This window comes from Podarcis filfolensis, assembly GCF_964270895.1.
Source record: "Podarcis filfolensis genome assembly, chromosome: 14".
Classification (NCBI taxonomy): Eukaryota; Metazoa; Chordata; class Lepidosauria; order Squamata; family Lacertidae; genus Podarcis; species Podarcis filfolensis.
This window is the reverse complement of record NC_139616.1, coordinates 616596-634847: the sequence shown is the minus strand read 5'-3', so window position 1 is coordinate 634847 and position 18252 is coordinate 616596. Positions and strand designations below refer to the sequence as shown.

General features: G+C 44.5%; 1 protein-coding gene across 2 annotated transcripts; it reads left to right on the top strand.

Moving 5' to 3' along the window:
• The first annotated feature begins 295 nt into the window (after window positions 1–295).
• On the top strand, window positions 296–17961 carry DNAJA4 (DnaJ heat shock protein family (Hsp40) member A4). Of its 2 annotated transcripts, XM_083586724.1 has the most exons (9): window positions 296–498; window positions 2111–2293; window positions 8891–9031; window positions 9832–10012; window positions 11352–11456; window positions 13887–14114; window positions 15270–15500; window positions 16569–16669; window positions 17396–17961. In XM_083586724.1, exons 2-9 carry the CDS (start codon window positions 2135–2137, stop codon window positions 17609–17611), a joined length of 1362 nt encoding a protein of 453 aa, XP_083442850.1. In that variant the 5' UTR covers window positions 296–498; window positions 2111–2134; the 3' UTR covers window positions 17612–17961. The 2 variants fall into 2 exon arrangements, with proteins under 2 accessions (XP_083442850.1, XP_083442849.1); XM_083586723.1 differs by lacking the exons at window positions 296–498; window positions 2111–2293 and adding an exon at window positions 6036–6172.
• The last annotated feature ends 291 nt before the right edge of the window (window positions 17962–18252 follow it).

The window sequence follows — 18252 nt, the reverse complement described above, 5'->3', positions numbered from 1 at the left end:
CATTTTTACTATTGAAGTTGTTTTAATAAATTGTGGCTTTGCTACATAGATTTTTTTTGGGGGGGACACACTTTTGCTGTGGCAGAGGAATTTGTTCTGCATTAAGTCACTAGACAAGGCAGTATGGAAATATTTTAAACACATAAAACAGACCTCACTCTTTTAAAAAGTCCATGTACACACACACAAACACACATATTTTTAGAGGGTAAAGGAAGCAGCAAATCAGGAGCAACTGTGTTCCTAAGCGACCATAAAGGTCAAAGGGGGAAACATTCCATTCATTCCATTTGACAGTTGGCCAGAGGAAAGGCTGCTGGTGGTATTGTTCAGTGGTCTCTGAAAGGACGGGATGTTTCTAAGCTCTCTGTTGTTTTTGTTTTTCTCAAGCAGATCTTCCGTTGTTTACACCTGCCACAGCTGAATCTCCCATCTGCACATTTGGACAAGATGTCTTCAAGCATCACATTTGTTAGATGAATTCTTACGTAAATACAGGTATGTCCTGTCCTGGGCACCTCTTCAACAAAAGATTACAGCTCACGATTGTTATAATAATAAAAATTCAGTCCATAGGAGCCACCTCCTAGGCACTGAGGTCCCTTCAGCCCCCCAAAGTTCATGGGCATTGCCATTCATATGGTGTGGGTGTGCCATGTCATGTGATTGATTATGCGGGGTGGGGCTTACCTCTCCCCCCCCCCCAATATTTTATTCAGGTTGGCACCCCTGATTCAGTCCCTATACTTAAAAACTGGACGTTTTAAAGGACATTTCAGATTACAAGTCAATGCTCAGTCAATGTTCAAGCTGGAAAGTGTGCAAAGGAGGGTGACTAAGGTGATAAAAGGGTCTGGAAGCCAAGCCTGATGAGAAGCAGTTGAGGGAGTTGGGTAGGTTTAGCCTGGAGAAGAGGATATGAAAGCCATCTTCAAATATCTGAAGGGCTGTCACATGGAAGATGGAGCAAACTCATTTTCTGCTGCTCCAGAGGGTGGGATCTGAACTAATAGATTCAGATTACAATAAAGGAGATTCCAACTAAACAGTCTGATTATAAGAGCTGTCCGACAGTGGAACAGACTCCCATGGAAGGTGGTGGACTCTCCTTCCTTGCAGGTTTTCAACCAGAGGTTGGATGGCCACCTGTCATGAATGCCTTAGCTGAGATTCCTGAATTGAAGGGGGTTGGACTAGATGACCCTTGGAGTCTCTTCCAACTCGACAAAATGATGGTAAATGATGCTCAGTGCAAGCACTAGTGATGGGCAACTCACTTTCCCTTCAGTCTAGGTTGGAGTAGCTCAGAAATCCCCCTCATCCCAAAAGAAGTTTGGTGTATTTTTGAGTCCAGTCTTCTTTTGGAAGTACATCTTAGGAAAGCTACATTACTCAGGTGCCTTTTTGTGCTATCAGTGCAGTATGATGAATGAAAGATGAATCAGCTGACAATTCTTCCTGGGCGCAGATTTGAATCCAAGCCAGAGAAGAATTTAGGAACACATGATAGGACTTGATCCCATATAAGTGTGTATATTAATATTATTTAACACTCCTAAAGCACCTTATTTTTTCTATGCACTCTACATATATTAAAAGACAAAGAAAAAGGAATGCAGAGGGAAGAATGCAACCCTGTGCATGCTTTCCTGGGAGTTAGTCCCATTGAATTGAGTGGGACTTACTTCTGAGAAAACAGGCTTGACTTTAGGCCTGAAATCCTACACCCACTACCCCAAGGGTATGTACAACTGACCTCCATAGGAAACACCGAGGAAACATGCATAATTTTGCTTTAAGATTGCAAAGAACTGTGCACTTATTTGACAGTGAAGATCCAAGTATGTGTTATGTTAGCTATGAATCTGTGTCCTAAAGTGCAAGGTTGTTGTTTTTGTTTCCACAAATTGTCAGCAGGAATAGTGGTGCTGATCCAGATTGGGACCCTGTTGTGGAGGATGGGTTTTTTAAGTGTTTTTTTAAAAAGGTTTATGTGTACTGTGTTCCCAAAATGGATCATGGGCAAGGGGGACACACTTGCAATTTGCATTTGGGGAATAGGTACTTTCATATCTCATCATTTCTGAATGTTTTTCCCAATCTACTTCAGCATATCTAAACAAAGGAACCTGAAATGGAGCCTAAAGAGGACAAAAAACCCAACGGACAGCCCTCAGAGGAGAAGAAGGCTAATGGGCAGCCAGCAGAGGACAAGGCATCCAGTGCCAATTCTGCAGAGAAGCAGCAAGTGGATGGACAAGCAACCGAGGACAAACAAGCTGATGGAAATGCAGTAAGACAACCTCCTTATATTCCATGCATATTCCTTCCTATAAATCAAAGTTATCCAAGATACTATTTTATAACATGTCAGCACACTTTCAGAAAACTACTTCTAAACTGCCAGGTCATTCTAGCACAAAGCTCTCTAGATGTTTGATATGAATTGCATTTCACTCCCTCGTGGAAGCCTTTCCTAAATTTCAGATCTGTGCATTCTTGCTCTCTGCTTACTGGGCCAGTTTGAACGGACCTCTCTGCCAAGACAGGCTGCCTGTCACCCGGGCACATGGATCCTATCTCCAAGCTCACCACTGGAGAGCCCTGTGCGGATGTAATGGCAGGAATGCAATGTGGCTCTGAGATGGCTTCATCGCTGCAAGCATTTCTTTGGACTAAACAGAACCATCTCCCCTCTCCTACTCCCTCCCATGCACTGTTTTGGGGGTTCTCTTGACCCCCCAGAGCAGGCCTGGGGAAGACACATGGGACACATGGGAAGGGGGCAGGAGAGTTGCACCAGCAGCAGTCCTTGTGCTGGCTTCCACTAGCAGAACAATGTACCCCAGTAGGTTGTATTCGGCAAAGTGTTACTCAGAGTAGACCCATTGAAATCAATGTACCTGAATAATTTTTATTTAGTTTACATTCTTCCCAAAGGAGCCTACAGTGGCAATTTTGAAATTAGTCATGTTCTTTGATTTCAAGGGGTCTGCTCGGAGTACGACTGACTTTGGAGACATCCCAATATTTCTGAAGGATTTGCACACATAACATTCAGTCAGCCTCCCCCCTCAACACACCACTAACGCCCTGCAGATATTTTGAGTACAACCCCCATTTATTTATTTTAACTATTAAATTCATATACTGCCCATCCAAAGATCACAGGGCAGATTACAACATAAAACAAAAATTAAAAACTGTTGTTGTTAGCATCTGTCTGTCTCGGGAGACAATGGAGGACTGCATTTTCAGAGCTAAAGTCAAACCAATGGAGAGTTACAGTGCCTGCTGTGGCTATAGAGGAGGAGACAGGTTTTGTGGCAGCTGGGGAAGAGGAAGGCTGCTGCAGATGCACCTTGGCACTTCTTCTTCTCTCTGCACCCCTCCCAGCGCTCATTCCTCCTCTAGTCCCTGCTGTGGATACGCAGCCTGACCGATTGTCTCCAGGCACTGCGATTAAATCATAACAAAAAAGCAATTCCCCTCCCTGCAAACACATCTTAAAGGCTGTAGATGGTTTAATCAGCCATCAGCTCCAGCTGTTGTCCTCACTCAGCCCTGAAAACTGGGAAGATGCCCAGGACAATGCTCAAAAAAGCCTTCTGTGTGCAAGGGGGTCCAGCTTTAAACTGCAGTCCTATGCTCTCACTTGTCCATCAAACCTGACGGGAATTACTTCTGAGTAGGCATGGGTACGATTGCATTGTAAGGCTGCAGTCCTTTCTCAATGGGGCTTGCTTCTGATTAAACACATCTATAATTGCATTGCAAAAGAAGAGGGAGGGGTGATGTGTATTGCTGATTTGTAGTTTTGGCCACTGCTGCTTTCAAGGAAACCTTTATTTTGTATCATGGATATTTTTAGTTTTATTATTCTGAAGTGTATATATTTCCACTCTGGAACCTTCAGGTAAAGGGCAGATCATTAATCAACCCTTTTCAGGCTTACTCAGTCATAAGCCTTGCTTAACTTCACAAGACGTACTCCTAAGTAACTGCGGGAGGGGGGGTGTTTGTTTGTTTTTTAACTGTTTTACCTATTTATTTATTTATTTCCAATGGTCAGCTTCCTTGGATATCTCTTGTTGAGATATCCAACAAAATATTGGATATATCAATATATCCAATATAGAGAACAAATGTTTAATACATTTTAAAATATGAATGTTTGCTTGGAATTGCATCTCATGGAGCTCAATGGAGTTGACTCTCATCTCAAATTTTGTTTTAATTTGCTTATTTATTATGTTTGTATCTGACCCTTTCTCCAAGGAGCTCCGGGTGGCCTACATGGTACCCCCTTCCCAATTTTACCTTCACAACCACAGGGCTGTGAGGTAGATTAAGCTGAGAGGCAGAGAGTGACCCAAGCTCTCCAAGCAAGTATCACAGCCGAGTGGGGATTGGAATTTGGTTTTATCCACCCCTTGTTATCCGTGCAATTCTATATCTGACCTATGTGGGGTGGTGAGAGTGTCAGGTGAGGACCTGGGAGACCCCCCCCCCCCAGCTATGGGTGACCTTGGGCTGCTTCTCAGCCTAGCCAACCTCACAGGGTTGTTGTGGGTATTAAATGAGGAGGGGAGGACCATGGACTCCACCTGGAGCTCCATGGAGAAAAAAGGGGCAAGATAAATGCATTAAAATAAACCAACCAGCAAATTTTTTTGGCCTGGCTTTCCAGATCCTTATGGTAGTGTAGCCTTTTTAGCCTCGGGTGAGAAGAGCTTTGCGCCTGGGACGGGGAAATGGGAGTCAACAGACACTCAAGGAATAGTTTCAGAGAAAAAGCTTTATTTCGACCACCCGGGCTGGTAGAAGGAGCAAGTGTGATAGATTCACAAAGCAAGCACGAGTTCACAGCCATTTGCACAGAGCATATATTCCCCTTCCAGTTCCCTCCCCTTTCTCCTCCTCCTCAAGAGTCCTGCCCCATGACGAGTTTCCTGAGCATGAACAGAAAGCTCCTGTCTTGGGACTCTTTTGGACTCTTGGCGCCCTTCCCAGGAAAAGGGGATGAGAAGCCTTGCATTCAGCGTGTCCAAGATATGTTTCTTTTCTCTTGCTCTATTGGCACAGTTCCCGGAAAGAAAAGTTTCAAGTTGAATGTACTTTTTGGCAAGGTCAGCTAGCCTGAGAAGCAAAAAGGCATTGTTCTATTCAGCTACCTTTGTTACAGCAGAGCGAAATGCTTCTAACTACTGAGAAAGTAATTTTGGAAAAAATATTGAGGCTTGATTTGAGGGGGAGGGTGACTTCGGGCCTAGGTAGGGCACCTGTCCTCACCTCCTTCAGTAGGGGGGTAGGGGTGGGGTGACAGCTTTAGCAAGCGAGTGGGGCGATTACATCTTCTGATGTAATTATGACACCAGGTGATTGACACCTGCCAGAGGTTGCAGGTCAACCACGTGAGCCTAGGGCCTAGCTTGCAAGCCGCTATGCCTTGGGCCATAACAGGAGACTAATACATTTAATAAATAAATGATAAGAAATAAGCGGGGCAGTCTCCTGCCCGGAGCCCCGGGGGACCAGCCGGCGCGCCCCGCCGGGGCAGGTTCCCTCTCCAGCCAGTCCCACGCGGGAGGCCCCGGGGCTTCAGCTCCTCCGAGAGGAATCACAGCTTGGTGGGATCGGAAGGGACCCCGCGGGGGGAGGCGGAAAGAGAAGGACGAATTGCAAGGCAGCTGTGCAAAGCAGGAACTCCTTAGAGCAGCGCTGCTGCCGTCCTCCTGGGCGGAGACTGCGCACTGGGGCGCCCAGAAGCGCCGCTCGCGAAGCAACGAGAAAGCGGCAGAATCCGGGAGGCGCTCGGCCGCCGGCTGCCATATAAGGCAAGAGGCGGGGCCTCATGCTCCGCCCTCCTCGCGCACGGCGCCGGCCCGATTGCGGCTGCCGTCGCTTAGCAACTCCGCGCGGCCGAGGCGCCCTTTCCGTCCTCGTCTCCCCTCTGAATGGGCGCGGAAAGGAGGGGGCGGAGCCTCCGCCCTCCCGGCGCTCGCCGATTGGTCCCGCTAGGTTTGTCGAGGCTTTAGTCGTGACGTCGCGGCGGCGTCGTTCCAGAAAGTTCGCGGCGGCGGCGGCGCCTATAAAAGGCTCTCGGTCGAGGCGCCGCTCGCCTGGTCGGAGCGCGCGAGGGAGACGCGAGAGAAGCGCCGGCGAGGCTGAGGTGCGGGCGCGGGATGAAAATGCGGGCGGAGGGCGGGCCGACGCGGCTCGCGAGGAAGGACTCGCCGCCGCCAACGCCTTCAGAGCTGCAGGCGCAGCAAAGGGACTGGGGGTGGGCTGGATGATCCCTGGGGGCCCCTTCCCCGCTCTCGGCGGTGCCCTGCTCTGGCGCCGGGCCGCGCCGTCCCTCCGGGGCTGCCGCGAAGGGGCTCGGCGGGGCCTCTCGCCCCCTGCCTCCTCAGGCGTCGCTCTGTGCTGGAAACGGAGAGGGGGGATGGAAACGGTTTAAGCGAGGCATTTATTTGCGTTGTGAATGCCAATAGGCGCAAACAGTTTTTCGTGGTGAAGAGTATTATAAAAATACAGATGAACGAAGAAACAAGAATTGCATCAAGTAGAGCTTGCTATTGGTACAATACGATAATTTCTAATATGCATTTTGGAAATGTTGGGGGAACGTTGTGTTTCCGTTGTGTTTTTGAGTGTTCAGAGGGCTTTCTGTAAGTTGCCTTGTAGTAGTTAAGGCAAACACTGTGAGGTCGGGGGGTCCACGCTGTTAACCTCCTGTGGCGGCACTGGGGTTAAAAGAGGACACCTGGAGCCGTCTTGGTATTGCCTTGCATTTACATCAGATATATATATATATTTGACAACCCAGCGCGGTAGGTTGTGACAAATGGGGACTGAGGAAGAACGAACTGGTGGCTATAGGGATAGTCAAACTGGAGACCTTCAGTTTTTATCTCCCATCTCTAGGAGATGGAGAACAACCGTGGCCCATTTCTAATGTTCAAGAGTGCTTCATTTTTGTTACCATGTCATAATTTATTTTAGCTTACGGCCTTGCAGTTCTCTGTGCAAGCTAGGCCAGCATTGTCGTCCCCATTTGCGGGTTGAGTGAAGTGGCTGAAGCCAAGTGTCTCATCTAAGGCCTTCTAGAAAACTCCAGGCTGAGACCTGAGACATGATCTGAAGAAGCTGCCTTGCAGCAAGTCAGCCCATGGGTCCATCTAGGGCAGCACATTGACTGGCATCAGTTTTCCAGGGTTTCAGACGGCAGTCTTTCCATAACACCAGCTGGAGATGCCCAGGGTTGGAGAATTAAGGACTCTGCAGGCAAAAACAAGTGCTCTGTCATTGACCTAAAGGCCTCAATGTCTTAGACACTAGAATACTCTTTAAAAAAGGAGAGCAGCAAACTGATTTTGTCATTTTTAGGTAGTTTCTGTGTCTAGTGATGTGGGCCTTCTGTTGGATTTTTTCTGCTCTAAGTTGATGGGAATTTGTTTTTCCATAGTTATTTAACCTATAAACAAAACTTTAAAAATCTGTGCTGTGTTGCTATTATGTTCTCTAATCAATGTTTGAAAAAAAAATTTCCAGTTCCCTCATGATACGGAAGCGGGGGGCATGTCTTCTTCACCTTCTTCTTCTCTACAATATATCCATTTATTTCCAATTGTCAATGTCAAAAGGGACTAAAATCTATAAAATTCATAGAAAATCAACGTGCCAATTTGCTCAATTTCTCTAGGACTCCATGACACCTTCCCTGTCCTCCATAATCCCTCAAGCAAGGTGTCAAGACCCTAATCCTGTCAAATCACTCTGCCAAGCCTTTCCTCCGGGCAATGCCAGGTGGCAGACTATGCGTACATGGACCATTGTCTTCTCATCACCGGTACTCAGGATATGCTTATCTGCGCATATCTCCAGCTCTGCATATTCCCCCCTCCCTCCTCCATATGTTAATCCTGTGTAACCCACCCTCTTCTTAATGTATTCATGATGTAACTGGGATGTATTTTGCACTGTATTCTGGGACATGGAGGGAAGTTTCAAAAGTTCATGTCACCCCTTTCTCGCTGTTCAATCTCGCCTTGAACCTGTTGCGCAATAAACTTGGATCTTCTGCAGTTTGCTCCTGTCTCCGGCTGAGCTCATTTTCCTCCGCAGGGACCTGCGGACTTAGTCCGACGAGCTGGGTGGCAGAGCAGCCTCGCACCCATATTTTACCGTAACACTCAAGTAGATGAAATGAAATAATGCATTAGATGAAGATGCCAAAATATTTTTAACGTGACTGAAAACAGCATGCAGAATGCATAGTCGCATAACCCTGTCAGTGGACTTCCCCTTCTCTGTTCCCCCACCATCCTCAAACCTGCCGGAGAGGTTCTCCCACCATCCTAAGCAGAGTTTGGGGGGGGGGGGCTGCAGGGAGGAGTGGAAGGGTGAATCCTGTTGTACCAGAGGATATCTGTTCTGATAATTGAAAAAAGTAAGGACTGTCTGGGACAATTTTTGTGCTTGTTTAATGTGTTCATTCAATTGTGTTCATTTTGGATTAATTTGTTAAAGTATACATTTACATAATACAGTAGTTCTGAAGAAAGCATGCTTTGTGTTTAGACAATGAAATGTATGTAGGAAATAATGAAGCATTTACTTTGTGTGTAAGGAAAGAGCATACCTCTTCTAAAATGGTTCTTGCCATTTGTATTTTTACAAGTTCTTCTGTCTTAAACCCCAGCTTAAAAAGGGAACATTTGATTAATTGGCAGTATCCAGTTTTGGTTTTTACCATATACAAAGCTTTCTTAGTGCCTTCAAACATATTTGATGACAACCTGCATTCCAGGATGGGAAATTCTTTAGCAAAATGAGGGAAATTTGATGAGTGCTGTCTTCATTCCTTCTGTTTCTTTCATCCTCTCAGGCTGCTGCCATGGTGAAGGAAACAGGCTACTATGATACGCTGGGGGTGAAGCCAAGTGCCACCTCGGATGAGATCAAGCGGGCCTACCGCAAGTTAGCCCTGAAGTTCCATCCGGACAAGAATCCCAGCGAGGGCGAGCGGGTATGGACTTTGGTTGGAGAGGGTGAAGTGGGGGTCTTAGGGAGGCAACTGCAGGTGGGCCAGTTGAGACACCAGCTAGGAGGCACATGTTTTATTTTTTAGTTCATGAAAGCAAGTGGCTGGTCTTTTGCAGAAGGAAGTAAACCACTGTGCTTAGTTATTGTAGTGGGAATGACCAACATTTGACACTTAGTAGTCCTAAAACGAAGACAGGAGTGCCTGACGTGCTCTGGTCCATGGGGTCACAAAGAGTCGGGCACAACTAAATGACTAAACAACAGTCCTAAAACAGGTACTCTATGCACAGGAGTACAGTGGGTGTCCATACAGAGTATACACACACACACACACACACACACACACACACTGTATTCCGGAGATCCTTGCAATATAGATTACATTTTATCCATCAAAATGATTGGCATTTTGCTAGTAATTTCTTGGGTTCCATCTTGGGATGGGAAGTCTTGCAGGCAATAGAGCATTTTCCTCAGTGAGTAATGCTGTATATCTGTTTTATTTTCCGTGGCATACTGTGAACATTTCTTATGCTGATCAATATATTATATTATATTGATATAATTTCCTTTACAGCATTTATTTTGGCCTGGCTTTTTCTTATATTAACCACTGCAGGGGGGGGGGAATACTCTAAAATAGGTGGACGACTGCTTTTGCTGGGTATATATTTACTGAATAGTCTCTTGATGGATGTTCAGGAGTTTTCTTAATCACTTGTATGAAACTTAACTATTGTTGTCTGCTAGCCAGCTATTTAGAGGGTCTGTTTCTCTTCTTAGTTTAAACTCATATCCCAGGCTTATGAAGTTCTGTCAGACCCAAAGAAAAGAGACCTCTATGACCAGGGTGGGGAGCAAGCTATTAAAGAAGGAGGCCTAAGTGGCGGCAATTTCTCTTCACCCATGGACATCTTTGACATGTTCTTTGGTGGTGGAGGCAGAATGAATAGAGAAAGAAGAGGTATGCATGTGTGTTTTAAATACTGCATCAGTTAAATTCTAGTGTGTGAGACCAAAATGTAGAATGCTACTGTAGTATTGTGTCCAAAGCGTAAAATACTTACACTGGTACCTTGGTTCTCGAATGTAATCCGTTCCGGAAGTCTGTTCAACTTCCGAAACATTCGAAAACCAAGGCTTTGCTTCTGATTGGCGTGGGTGCCCTGAAAACAATAGCTGACAGCTGCATCTGATGTTCGGCTTCCAAAAAAGAGTTCAAAAACCAGAACACTTACTTCCGGCCTTTCGGCGTTTGGGAGCTGAAATGCTTGAGTACCTAGGCGTTGGAGAACCAAGGTTCCACTGTAGTTACCAATGGGAACTGCAACTGAAGGTTTCATTCATGAGGCAGCTCTCTTGGCCTTACTGTAAGGCAAAGCTACTATTATTAATGATTGACTTTTGTTGGCCCTGTTGCACCTGTTTTTTCCATTCTGGGAATATGGCAACAATATCTTACTTAGCATTACTGCAGAAATGGCAGTGTGGTTTATCTGAAGCACTGTAACTTGAGGTTATCTTTGGAAATGCTTAGATTCAGGTGATAGACCTCAGAACCAAATAATTTGGGGAGTGGGGTTGAACAAAAAAATGCAAAATTCAAACGAGGATAGTTTAATCAGTTCTTTGGTTTCATATCCAGGAAACATACTAATTTTGAGAGTTTCCCCTTGGTTTTTTTTTGGGAGGGGGTTTGTTCTGCACTTAGAATAGTGTTTAGAATTTGAGGGCTATAACTATTAATACAATGCATTTGAAAACTGGTTGGTTTAGGGATACATATTTCAGCACTGCCCAGTAGTGTCTAAACAAGTGGATAGAGGTAAGTTGTCCAGGGGACCAACTTTATTCTGGTCAATAGCCTCTGCTCAACCATCCCAAGTACAATTTTTTAAATTATATCTTGCCATGGTTGCTGGCCGCCCTGGCTGTTTTTTCAAGAAAATTGCCTTTGAGAGGGAGGAACTGCCATGGCCGCCTTCTTTGCCTAGGCTGCATATATGATAAAGCCAGATGAGGGGAATTTCATCTTGGTTTTGTCCATGTGTGGCATTACAGATAAGTTAAAAAAAAAAATAATTAAATAGCTATATAGGAAGCTAACTTTACAAAATTCTGAAAAGCTAAGCCGTATTGCAGAAACAGAGCTGTTGTGTTCCAGAAGCAGTTTCCTCTTAGTAAAAGGTACACATTCCATTCTGGAGGATTGTTAGGCTTGCAGGGAGGTAGGATAAAAAGCTTAAAATGAACATTGGAAATGGGGATCTTGTGTTAAGCATCTGACCTTCATTTTCATTAAGGAAAGAACGTTGTCCATCAGTTGAGTATATCCCTTGAAGACTTGTACAATGGAGCCACAAGAAAGCTGGCGCTTCAGAAGAATGTAATTTGTGATAAGTGCAAAGGTAATGACTCTGTGAACTTGAATATAGAAGTTGGGCTGTGCCCAAAAAGTGTTCTAAAGGCCACTCCTGTAACCTCAAGTGAAAATGCTGAACATTATATGCAGGGATATTTGAAGGCACCAGCTGCCTTGAATACATTAAAGTCAGACACAGAATCATTTTGTGGGTGTGATTACTCAGGAAGTACTTGCGGTGCTCACCAAACCATTCTTAAATCTAAAATCAAGAATGTGCCATTACATTCTTTCAAATTCACAAACCTTTATTGACGTTTACACAAGATTCCAGTATGGTTCAGTACAATAAAATCACTCATCAGAAACCTGCATCTAACACTTGAGTTAACATTGTACAGTGGTACCTCGGGTTAAGTACCGAATTTTTCGCTCTATAGGACACACTTTTCCCCCTCCAAAAATGAAGGGGAAATGTGTGTGCGTCCTATGGAGCGAATGCAGGGGGGAGGCAGGCAGGAAAAGCCCCCAAAAGCCGCACACAAGCTCCGCGCGGCTCCTGCGGGCTTTTCCTCAGGAGGGACAAGGGACTGACGTGGCCAGTCACTCCCTTCTCCCTCCTTGTAGAAAAGCCCACAGGAGCCGCGCGCTCCTTAAAGGGTGCGCAGCTCCTGTGGGCTTTTACGGGAGGTGGGGTATTGCCATAGCCGCGCACCACCTCACCAGCTGGGAGAGGTGACGCGCAGCTAGGGCAGCAGCTTCTTTAGCCGCTCCCCACCTCACCAGCCGGGAGAGCATGCGCGGGGCTAAAAAAGCCATAGCCCTGGGCTTCCCCAGCAGCCCCAAGAAGCTCGCGGAGCAACGGGAAGGCTGCGCGCCTTTCCGCTGCTCCCCAACCTGCTCTTTGGGGCTGGTGGTGGGCTTCCCCCCACCAGCCCCAAAGAGCAGGTCGAAAGCAACCTGAAGCCTGGAGAGCGAGAGGGGTCGGTGCGCCCCGACCCCTCTCGCTCTCCAGGCTTCCAAGGTAGCCGCCTGAAGGCGGCTGAATGCACCTTGAACGACACCTTGTTTTAGAGGGGGAAAACAAGGGGGGGGAATTCTCCTCCTCTGCGCAGCACCTCCTGCCGCTTCACTGGAGGGGCGCTGGGCAGAGAGGGGGAGATTTTTTTTTCTTGTTCTCCCCCCTCTAAAACAAGGTGCGTCCTATAGAGCGAAAAATACGGTACTTAATTTGTTCCGGAGGTCTGTTCTTAACCCGAAACTGTTCTTAACCTGAAGCACCACTTTAGCTAATGGGGCCTCCTGCTACCGCTGTGCCACCAGAGCACAATTTCTGTTCTCATCCTGAAGCAAAGTTCTTAACCTGAGGTACTATTTCTGGGTTAGTGGAGTCTGTAACCTGAAGCATATGTAACCCAAAGTACCACTGTATAAGCATTCATGAGTCCTCATTGCATGGTGCAGAAACCTGGCTACTATCTCCATCTTATCCCCATCCTGAGTAAACATAAAGAAGGCTACATTAAATCCATGTGAATACCACTCCCTACTAACAACCAACTGATTATGCGCAGCGGATTCTATTTGTCTGTGCACAGAGGCATAGTCTTTCTACAAGTGGTATTTTCTAGAATTTCCCTTTTCTTGACCTTAAAGGAGCATTTGACTCTATCTCTAGAAATCACTTTTGGGACAAACTTCTGAGGATGGGAATGGAGAAAAATATACTTTACCTAATTAAGAAGCTTGTATTCTTCGACAAGCTGCCAAGTTAAATTCACTCCCCAAGGGAACTTAAGATCCAAAATCTCAATCCACAAAGGGGTGAAACGGGAAACTTTCTGTTTCAGACGTATTTGCCTCTGAAACAGGCAAACGGCTAATTTTCTTAACAGCAAACATTCTTTTTAATGACAAAACAAGAATGATTGCTATCAAAAAAAATGAGTCCATAGTAAAAGTGGCCATGATCCTCTTTAAAAAGGTGTTCATCTCTGGTCGATGATACAGGTCAGTTGTGGATTGATAAGTGTATATCACGTAAATTGTGAACTGATGGGATTCCAACTGATCTCCACTTCTCAAGGCTGTTGTCAAATATTTGGCAGTCTTATGAAAAGTCATGAGAAGTGAACAGATTGTTCTGTTCAAAGAGTGCACTGGAAACTGTTGAGCAGCCTAGCAATGTTTGCGGACTTAATCAAATAGTTTCCTTGCTGTTGTCCAAACTGTACATAAATATGCTTAGACTTGTTCATTATTTTGAATAATTATGCCAGACCCAGGGAGACGCAGAGCTCAGAGGGAGTAATGTTTGGCACTGAATTCGTAGGTAAGATGTAGTCAAAGCCCTGTTGGCTTGGTACGAGAGCTATACACGGATGTTGAGATTGGTAATGAGAGCTTGGTGAGTTGCTGTCTGCCATCAGGGAACTTTAGGAGTTACTGTGTGTGTGCTTATGTATTTCCTTCCAAGGCCTCGGTGGAAAGAAAGGTGCTGTGGAAAAGTGTCCTACATGCAAAGGAAGAGGAGTGCAGGTGCTTGTTCAGCAGATCGCACCTGGAATGGTGCAGCAAATCCAGACTGTTTGTCCAGACTGTAAAGGCCAAGGGGAACGAATAAATCCCAAAGACAGATGCACCACCTGCAATGGCAACAAGGTGGTTAGAGAGAAAAAAATAATAGAAATACACATTGACAAAGGTAAGGATTTCATCACACCCAACCTTCCCAGACAGCTAGCTACCCAAATTGGCAGCTCACGAGGGAATATCTCTTTGCTCATACCCAAAGCCTGGCCCTCCTGCACATGCCCATTGCTTCCTTTTTCAAGCACGACATTCATGGCAAGGCTTCACTGCCACAAGGCACTAAGGTATCCTAGTGATCTTTGAGGACTGGAATTTCATTGCTCAAGTAACTACATAGTGATGAAAGGAAGGCAGACACATAGGCATGCAATAATTTTTATCTTGCTGTTTGCCCCGTAGGGAACCCACAGCAGATTAAAATAAGTCATAAACAGTATCTCAAATATTAGATACAGGTAGGTAGCCGTGTTGGTCTGCCGTAGTTTAAACAAACAAACAAAAAATCCTTCCAGTAGCACCTTAGAGAACAACTAAGTTTGTCATTGGTATGAACTTTCGTGTATCTGAAGATAGCTGAAGTGTGCATGAACACAAAAGCTCATACCAATGACAAACTTAGTTGGTCTCTAAGGTGCCTACTGGAAGGATTTTTTAAATTTTGTTTCAAATATTAGAGATACTTTCAAAATTGTCAGTTTTGGAATTTTGATCCTATACAGTATGTTTCAGTTGTTTCAGAAGGCAGTAGTAGAGTAGCATGGCACTAAGCGATGGATGGATTTCCTGTTCCTCCACATTTTGAAGCTTTGCTGTGCTTTGTTGCTTAAGTTACAACTTAACTAGGATAATTAATCCCAGTGTATATAGTTGGCTGCATTTTAGAGTTAATTTGCAGCACACCCTCTTCCTCACACACATTTATAAACACACTGCAGATTAAGCAGTCTTCATGCAATCATACTTAACATTGCATTGTGATTGTGCTAGGATTGTAGTGGTTTTTATCAATACGTATGATTTGTTATAAGGGAAAAGAAGCAAAAGGACAAGGCTGTTGAAACCCTTGGTCAGAAACTTAAAAAGAAGCATTCCTAATGCATCAGTTTTACTTTGAAAATAAGGCCACATAATTTGGAACTTTTGGAAGTATTCCTAACTTGCCATAGGCTAGAAGTTACAGGATATCCATTAATCAGGTTGCTGGCACTGTTTTGACAAATCTTCTGAATGTGATTTCTTTTATGTGTGTGTATGTGTTGCTTCATAGGTATGAAAGATGGTCAGAAAATAGTATTTCACGGAGAAGGTGACCAGGAACCTGATTTGGAGCCTGGAGATGTCATCATTGTGCTAGATCAGAAAGACCACCCAGTGTTTCAGAGAAGAGGCAACGACTTAATTATGAAAATGAAAATTCAGCTCACAGAAGCCTTGTGTGGCTTCAAAAAGACAATTGATACCTTGGATGACAGAGTCCTTGTAATAACTTCCAAAGCAGGTAGGTGTTGCATCTACCTTGTTAAAGAAAAAAATGCTTAGCAAATGCTATTAGCAGCTTGCATGTTTCCATTAAGATACTGATTTTAATGAGTTTCTGCTGCAAACCAGTTTAGATCATCCACTGGAGCTGATGATTGGAGACAGAGGATGGACAAAAAGACGAGCTGGTTTCCATGAGATGTGATGCCCACAAACTTAGATGGCTTTAAAAGGGATTGTCTCTCAGAATCCATTGCAGGGAACAACAGTGGGAAAGGGCTATGGCTCCTCATGTTCTGCTTTTGTTTTTTTGTGGTTTTTTAAAATAATTTTTATTAAGTTTACATTTTACCATGATCACAATCCATTAAATAATCTCATCACCAAAAACATTTCTCAAACTGAGCTTCGACTTCCCCCCCATCCCACTCTCTGGCTTTCATAAATATTCACTTACATCTTTGCATTTCTATAACCGCCTATTTACCTTCTTTCTATCTTAATAAAACTTACCTTATTTATTGTAAACCAGCTTCAAATATTAGCATTACAAAATATTTTAACTCAAACCTACAAACATTTTCAGATGTTTACAGTGTTCTTTCATATATTGTATAAATATACTCCATTTTCTGCTTTTGAGCTTTCCAAATATCTGATTGGCTGTGTGGAAGTAGAATGCTGAACCACGCTGAGCTTTTTAGCCCAAAGGGCCAAATTGTCTCCCCTACCCACACATCTTGAGCAAAGTTGGACAGGAGAGCAGAGTCAATCACCTGTCAGGTACCTGATGTCACAATGACATCTTGCCCATTTTTTTTGTTTTGTCCAGATTGTCAGAAGCCCTTTTCAAAACGTTATTCTCTACAGAGCTTTGAAAGGCTCAAAGCCTGCAACACACTTTGAGCTGAGACAGAACCTACCTAATTAGGCCAGTGGGCCTCAGGTTCCTCACCACTGAGATAGAGACCCTTGTCTGATCCAGTAGGGTTTCGTGTATCATTTTGCTGTTGGGAACCTCTCTGCAAGGAAAAAGGGGTTTCGGAAAGCTAACGAACTTAACTGTGTGTAATCGCTATTCAAACAGGTGAAGTGATAAAGCATGGAGATGTCAAATGCATCATAAATGAGGGAATGCCAATTTACAAGTCACCATTGGAAAAAGGTTCCCTAATAATTCAGTTCTTGGTAAGTAAGTTAGTTGCTTTTAAACAGTTGTTTGAATCTATCTTCCTACAAGCTGGATGAAGTGCATTTTCAACTGAATGGGCAGTTGTAAAGTCAGCAACATGGGCTGTGCCCTGTAGGTGCCACACAAGCAGCAAAGCGTTCTTGAAACACACTGAACTGCAAGCTCATGAGGCACCTCAACTGTCCCTTACTGCTTCCTGCTTCAGGGTTTGTGCACATGAAGCAGTAGAAGATTTGTAAAAATGGGAGGGATGTGCCAAAATGTGTTGTTCCGAGGTGAGGTAGGGAGGTGCACAAAGGAACTACTCATTGTTCAGTGTCAAATGAGCATCACCCTGTTTTCTTGTTTTAATGGCATCTGGGATCCTTTGAATAGCTTTTTAGCAAAGTTTTCACCTAGCTCTGCCACTTAATCTGCTCTTATTTTGGGATTGCTGGCTTGTTTTATATTGTAAGCTATCTTGAGAAAGCCAAGCTGTGTGTCATCTTGGTAGAAAGCAGCTGAGGGACAAAACGAGGGAGAGAGTGCTGGATTTTGTCTGACCCCTTCACACACCAGATTGCCTCCCCTGCCATCTATGCAAGACAGTGGCAATAATTCCTGATGGTAGTTAACAAAATCAGCCTTAAGGTATTTGCTTGTGTTCAAGGAGCTGCTGTTCCAAATGCAGGATGTGAGCATAGCTCCACACTAGTTACATTAATGCTGCCTTTTTATTATAGGTTGCATTCCCAGAGCATCAGTGGCTTTCCAAGGAACAGCTACCCTTGTTAGAAGCTCTGCTTCCTCCAAGAGAAGAAGTAATGATTTCAGAAGACATGGATCAAGTTGATCTTGTTGAATTTGATCCAAGAGAGCGAGCTTTCCGTAATCATGGGGAAGCCTATGAGGAGGATGACGAAGGTCCTAGAACTGGTGTGCAGTGTCAGACATCTTGAACTGGAGGTGTAACTGGACTGCTAGTGACAGATTCAAAAATTGGCTTTTGAAGCCACTTGTCATGTTCAGCACAGAGATGCTGAGTATCATTTTTGTAACTATATATTTAAGCGTTCATGCAAAAAAAAAAAAAAAAAACCCACACCAAAAAAATCCCTCTGTAGCAAGACTTGAGTATACTGCAACTTGGTTGAATAAGCACTTCCAGTTTCTCTAAAAATCCCTAATGTAGAAATAATTTTCAGAACACTATTTACATAAAACAGCTATAGTTTCAGCTTAATGGGCTGTTCTCTAAACCTGTTTGCTGTAAAACTGAATTATTGCTTCAAATAAAACAGGACCATTCTGTGTGGTGTGAGGACTCTTAACCAAGAAGGCAACTCTCTCACCCCATCCCTCTGGAATGGGAACTAAATGCTTTCTTGGCTTAGGGAGCTAGGACATACAATAGAAATTCACCAGCTAAAAGCTCAAGAACTTGCATGCAAGCAGCATCTTTTTCTGATTTTTTTATGCTTGGGTGCCCCCTGCTGGAAAGAAACTCTTTGTATATTGCATATATTTGCAAATTGCAGGGCTCCCCTGAGCACATGCACAGCCTTTATTCTTGTTTGTAGTCACACCTGTGCCGTCCATG

Coding starts and splice junctions, on each gene's coding strand:
- DNAJA4 (XM_083586724.1), top strand. CDS start 2,135: ATGGAGCCTAAAGAGGACAAAAAACCCAACGGACAGCCCTCAGAGGAG. Junction 10,013..11,351: donor AATGAATAGAGAAAGAAGAG/GTATGCATGTGT, acceptor ATTTTCATTAAG/GAAAGAACGTTGTCCATCAG. Junction 11,457..13,886: donor AATTTGTGATAAGTGCAAAG/GTAATGACTCTG, acceptor TTTCCTTCCAAG/GCCTCGGTGGAAAGAAAGGT.